The 6900-nt window shown below is 36.7% G+C and overlaps 1 protein-coding gene across 1 annotated transcript; it reads left to right on the top strand.

Moving 5' to 3' along the window:
- The first annotated feature begins 1771 nt into the window (after positions 1-1771).
- On the top strand, positions 1772-6581 carry LOC149776546 (uncharacterized). The gene is made up of 2 exons (XM_089941003.1): positions 1772-1917; positions 2774-6581. The coding sequence occupies exon 2, from the start codon at positions 2800-2802 to the stop codon at positions 5419-5421; it is 2622 nt and encodes an 873-aa protein (XP_089797129.1). The 5' UTR covers positions 1772-1917; positions 2774-2799; the 3' UTR covers positions 5422-6581.
- The last annotated feature ends 319 nt before the right edge of the window (positions 6582-6900 follow it).

Here is a 6900-nt window from a genome sequence, read left to right as displayed (position 1 = left end):
TGGGCGGTAGTTCTTTAAATCGCTATGGTCTAATGTTGGTTTCTTCAGCAGAGGCTTTACAATGGCAGTTTTGAAAAATGATGGGAATTCCCCGGATGAGAGAGAGGTATTAATAACATCAGTTAGTGAAGGCAATACTGGATCTAAGCACTCAAGCAGCAGTGATGTTGGAATTGGATGAAGTTCACATGACTTTGGTGCACTCTTCATCAGGATTGTACGTTCAAAATCCATGGAGACAGGTTCAAATGCTGCTAAAGGTTGCTGCTCAAATTCTGTATCCCAACTGTATTGTGACGACGAGTCAATTGAAATTGTGGTGTCAAGCTTATCTCTAATGGTTTGTACTTTGTCACGGAAGAAATCTGCAAAATATATACGGGCCCTGAGTTGTCTAAAGCGCTCACCGTTACGGATCACTGCCGTCTCACCATTGTCTGCCTGTATTCCAGTCTCGGGAGAAAGCTTGCCAGTAGCTTCTCGTGTGTCGGTGGCTCTTTCCGGGGTTTTTGCGGTGTAGCAGGCCAAATTAACCCCTGCCCAGATTAAACCCGGGTATAGTTTGGCGCAGGCCAGAGTATACGCCGGGGGATAAAGTGTCCTAGGCTAAACTATGTCCGGGGGTGTAAAATAGCCTGGGCCAGACCATACCCCTTCAAGCCAGAATATGCCCCACTTGTATATTAAATTAATATTTACTTATCGTTCTGGTCTATACTTGTAGCAGGAAAACATGAACAACAATCATCACCGCCTTTTCTGAGTTGACTGAGGTATGTTTTAGCTTCAGGTTAAAGAAATAAGAATACCATTGTGATTTAAAAGCTAGAGCATATTGATGTGAGTGTTGGAAATATAATAGTTAATCAATACAATTTGACTGGAAGAATGTGAGGTGGTATATATTGAATCAGGATTCTTGATTCCTTCTTCAAGTTTTCCACAAAAAGCCCAAATTGTTGTGCATTGACACTACCACAATAGTGCACCATATGATTAACACTGTCTCTGGACATGAAGACTATGTATGTATGCATATATATATATATATATATATATATATATATATATATATATATATATATATATATATATATATATATAAAATCTTATCTTGTATGTATAAACCTTGACAGACTACGAGTACGACTGAAACATTTCACTTAACTTACCTGACAAAGCTGAATCCTCAATAAAATGTTTGAAAATTAAGTAATTCTTGTGTATATCGCTAAACACTATTGATATCATGGGGGTATAATTTGGCCTGAGGGGTATGAATTGGCCTAGGCCATAATATACCCCAGGGGTATAAATTGGCCCAGGCCATAATATACCCGGGTATAATCTAGCCAAGGCCGCTTTAACCCCAGGTATACTCCGGACTGGGGGTATACTATTGCCTGTTACACCGGTAAACCCTACAACAACAACGACTGAGAAGGTGTAATGAGGTGTCAACATAACGGAAAGGCATATATAGAATAAATTAACTAGAATTTGTCACTCTTAAAGAATTATTCAAAAGAAATTAAAAAAACCCATAAACAAAGAAGAAAAAAAAAAACCGAAAAAAATAAATAAATGAAATCGCAACATTACGGACGAAAATTGGCAATTCGGCAAGATATAAATAGCGCAAAAGTTTCTATTATACGGTAAACCTCTGCTTAAAATTGCTTACCTGAACTAACTCATTTTACATTTGACCAAGTAGCCAATCGGGATGAACCGTTTTTGTACCAGGAAGTTTCTGTACCCACTAGTGACACTGCTTTTAGATCCAATTACTGAAGTGTACAATATAACACGTGATCTCTTGCAATAAATACATATACTTTTATTGATGTTCAACATAAAGTTCAACGCGACAAAGGAACCCAACGTTTGAAAACAAGCAGATAGCGTCGGACCAAGGTAAACGAAGTCATTATACATTTCAAATACACTGATTCTTTGTTTCTAGAAAACACGGATGTATATTTTAACGAATTATACCATCATGTAAATATTCATATTTAATCAATCATTCTATCTCTGTCTCTGTCTGTATCTGCCTCCCTCTCTCCCTCTCTCTCTCTCTCTCTCTCTCTACACACATTTTGTTGAATATGCAACGCCTTTTATTGTTCAAATAAAAGCTAATTTTGGCATTTACAAGAAATGTACTTATGAAATTGCCTAAATGACATCCCATTATCATCAATAATAATCCAGTAACGATGCAATGAAATGTGTTACATCAAGTTCGGACTCCTAACAAAATGGTTTGAAGGAATGTCCACTCGAATGTCTTCATTTCATTTTAGATCATTCATTCGAGGTGAGAAATCATTTAGTGTCCTCTCTTTTTGCACCATAATGAATCTCTTCATGGGCTTATCTACGTTGATAAAGCCACATTTTCGTGTTTCTGAAAGATGCATTTTAGAAGTAATTATATAATATACACTTTTCCAGGAAACTGAATTATAATAATAGTTAACCCTGCTTAAATCAGAGAATTAAGCAGTATTGACTACAACTAAGTATGCTTCAGTTTCGCAGAATTTCTCATTTGCTTTAGCAACCGAATATTGTAGCACCCGGATATTGTAGCAACCGGATGTAGTAGTAACCATCCATCAGTAAGTCCTGCCTAATCGCTAGGTGATAGAACAAAGATATTATTGCAGAAACGAATTTATAAATTAAAAAACATCGTGTATTTTTTGCAAGTACGGTGTGAAGAATTATTAGCTGAATAAAACTTCCTTGCTTTATTCTCATTCAGGCAATCGACAGAAAAAAGAAAAACAAATGTCGTTCATAACTGTCATTTTCCAAACGTTACTTTTCCTCGCATGGACTTCTTCAGTAGCTGTACAAGTGGAAATACAATTGCCTTATAGTCAATGGAACCCATCAGACAGCAAAGAACAAGTGAAAGTTATACACGAATTGAAGATCAGAGCCACTGCCATTCCCATCAGAGAAAACGGAGCAGATGGGCATGTAAACATATCTGGAGCAAACAATAATTCTAACCTGACGGCGGACTCAGGACAACAGCTTCACATCAAGTTAGAGGAAGAAACAATAGTGACTGAAAATATGGCATCGGGCAATGTTTCAAATGTTTCAAAAAATTGTTCCCTCGAGGTTGACGAAGATGACGCAAAGAATTTTGTATACTTGACTTTGAAACATAAATGGAATTTAGTTGCCTTAAATTTAAGTGTGAACAATTTGGCTATTAACGGCAAAAGTGATGTTATACAACCGAATGTCTGGCTTTGGACTTACAAGGGTGAAAATGGCGGATATATGTTTTTACATTTACCGGTTGGGTATGATATTTGGTCACTTGGATTCATAGCGCTTCACATCCCAAGTACTTATTTCAAAATAAATCTCCATTTTCGGTGTAATCCACATGAACTGATAGTAGGCCAAGATGAGTATGATAAAATGATTGCGCGCGCACTCAACAACATGACAAAAGCCGTAAAGAAAACGGACAACCCAACAGAAAAATATCACCATAGTTACTGGTGTTACAAGCAGTATATCAACAGAGACACGGCCAAGCAAAATTTGTGTAAGTATATGCTTTGTCCCGTAGAGTTCATTGGACTGTCTTGCTGTTCACTAAAAGTGAATTATACAGAAAAGGAGTATATAGATTGTGATTTCAAGAGGTATTATTATGACATCTTGTGGTGGGATATTCCGTACTATTTAGGGTTTATACTCTTTTTGTTTTCTCCCCCACTACTTCTGGAGTTTTTGCAGAAACTGTATGGCATTCATACCAAGAATAGGACACTCACAGATACGGCAGAATACGAAATAGCGGAAAATATGGAGACAGCCGAAAGTGGTTCACAAGAGATGCCCTCGTTGTCGTCGGCTTTAGAAGCAGACTTGGGAAATATTACCTTCGTCAACGAGGCATGGCCTGTTTCACTGCCATCCGTATTATGCAAGCCCGTTCTTTTCGTATGCCGCTTAAACCGAGTATTTGCATCGAGGGTGGTACGAATTATATTCCCTGTTTTAACGCTAGCGTTTGTGGCCTTGCAAGTATGTCTGGAAAACAAATATCATCCTTTATATGTTGCTGAAAGTGTAAAGAAAGGGGTACCAATGGACTTCCTATCCATGGTTGCTGGATACAAAGAGTCACTTGACAATTTTTTGCCTGTCTTCGGTGGACCAATGGTAGCGCTTGGTTTATATATTCTTACAACGGCGTTGTACACATGTGTTCCACAAGACCTGAGCAATTTTTTGCTGAAATACACTCGAAACAACGGATCCATACCAATATCGCTCCTGTTCATAGATATAAAAACTCTTGAGAAATTCTGTCGCAAAAAGATAGAGAAGGAAAGAGGTTATATCAAACTCAAAAAGCTTTTGATTGGACGTCTTCTAACACTAGTAAATAAGCAGTTTTGGAAAACTTGGTATGTTATAGGAAGACAAAGGTGGATTGTTGGCATATATGGGAAACTTCGACATTACAGATTTCTCATTCCCATAGTCATATTAATATGGTGCCTATATTGTCTTCTTTGCCTATTCGAAATTATGCTTATCGTTATTTTCTATGGCATCCCGATGATCGGCTTCTTCTGTATTCTCTTAAAGACATATTACTGTGGTTGTAGGGATGCAATTTGTAGTTTTAATTCAGGAAGAAGGATTCCCCAGTTCCTTGTGACCGCCATTGCGATTATGGTCTCTGTGTGTGTTTTGTATCCATGGTACATTCTGTGTTTGATTTTCATTAGTACATTCATTTTTTTCTGTCGCCTCTGCCTGTTCACCTACACTGGCATATTCGTTTACCCCAAACAATCATATGGATACTTAATTTTGACGTTCATGGCTGTCTATTATTTTTATGACGGTCTAGCAACATTTGCGTCACTCTACAGGACAATTCTCAAAGTCACTGTTGATATATGTGATAATTTGAAAAGGAAATCTACCGATACCACCAAACATTTCGTATATGAATACGACGGCTTGAAAGGAATCCCTACACCGTTATTTAACTTTGTTGTTGAGCGTACGAAACCACAAGGAAGAGAAGTCTGCAAAACACTCGCTCGATTTGCGATGATCCTTTCTGTATTAATTGTCTCTATAATACTTCTTTTGAGTTTTGATCGCTTCCAGGACCTGGAAATAATTGTTAATATATTTTCTATTCTTTTCATTTGTTGCCTTCCCAAGATCTTAAAATTAATGTGCAGCAATCCCAATAAAGAACTTTCCAGCCAACGCTTCAGGAAAAAGATAAAGAGAAATATTCTGGAATACCGGAAGCGGAAGTTGTACGGTAATTGTCACATGGAGGATGACTATATAATTGACGAAATAAATACAAATTTGGAAGGATATCTTGGTACTTCGAACAATTACGCGTGAATCTCTTTTTAGATAAAATTATTTCATGAATATCAATAAAGAATAAATAAGTGGATCTAGACGAAATCTTTAAACATATTATGGATCTTAATATCAAAGAAGCTTTATTTTAATTTTACGTTATGTTATTAAAATCGGAGAGAAAGAATTCAAACTTCAAATGCTAATAAAGTATGATGCAATAAACTATTTTAAGGCTAATCAAATGTAAAAGAAAAGATTTAAACGATCTGCGCTATTGACCACCTTTATGAATGAATACAGTAATACCTCGAACATTCGCGAGGTTAGGTTCCAGAACCAGTCGCGGATCAGGAGGAATCGCGAATGTTTGGTACGAGTCACTAAAAATGCTAATAAATGCTTATTTCTAGGGTTTAAACCCTAAATATGACCCAAATCATGCTCCGAAAGCACTGTAATTTCATTTATAAGTTAACTTAACACATTACCCTTAAAAACAGAAATAAATGGTTGACATAAAAAATAGAGTACAGTATCGCCTAATGGGTATTTGCCACACTAGCGCATTTACAGTACGGTACATGTATACTAATATTACCCCTATTCATTGGCTGCCGTTTTCTTTTGCACTCACAGTAAGGTAAGACCAAGTAACGAATGGGACTGTAAACTTGATGACTGACGTTTTCTTTGTCATTGTCAGGAAGGTAAACTAGGTAAACTTCATATGTCACAGAAGTCATATAACGAAGGTACAATTCAATAAAATAAAAAATAAAAACAGGTACGTAGAGGGTACCAATGAAAATTTCGCGAATCCGTGAATTCGCGAATCCAGAAACGCGAATGCATGAGGTATTACTGTATATTAAAGATTTACTGTAATATCTTACTTCCTCAGAGGAAACTGATATGAAGGATGGACAAAATAAATAGTACACATTTCGTTCTAAGCTTTGGTTATTTCTAAATTTTATTTAATTTTAACAACTTGTAGAAGAAAAGGCACATCATGTGACTGAAAATTGGCGCTAAGTACATCGTATTCAAACCATCAGTATTTGGTGTCAGCGAGTTTCTGATTTGAAAACTCACAATGAAATGTCAGTATAGTCAAATTCCATGTTGATAAATAGCGAATGACTGTGTCATATTGCTTGTAAAAAATGTAAATATTAAATGCAATAAATACTCGGCTTTATTGTCATTTTTCTTTGCTTTTCGTTGTTTCAGGCGGCGGCTTCATCTGACCGCTTTCCGTCACTTGTTTCTCTCCGTGTTGTTTTGTCTGAATTTATGTATGCAGACTCGTCCATCTTTCCATCCTTCTAAAGATCACTGAAGAGTCTTAGATGGAACAATGAGGTGGAAATGTGTGTGACTTGTGATAGGTATGCCCCATATTATACCTACAATTGTTAACGCACGGTTGATTTTCATCGCGTCTCTAATATACCTACAATTATTCGAACATGGTTGATTTTCTTCCCTCTTCTATTTCACTTTTATCGAGCA

This window comes from Sinohyriopsis cumingii, chromosome 18 (genome assembly GCF_028554795.1).
Source record: "Sinohyriopsis cumingii isolate HCF-2022 chromosome 18, ASM2855479v2, whole genome shotgun sequence".
Classification (NCBI taxonomy): domain Eukaryota; kingdom Metazoa; phylum Mollusca; class Bivalvia; order Unionida; family Unionidae; genus Sinohyriopsis; species Sinohyriopsis cumingii.
This window is presented reverse-complemented; position numbering and strand designations above follow the sequence as displayed.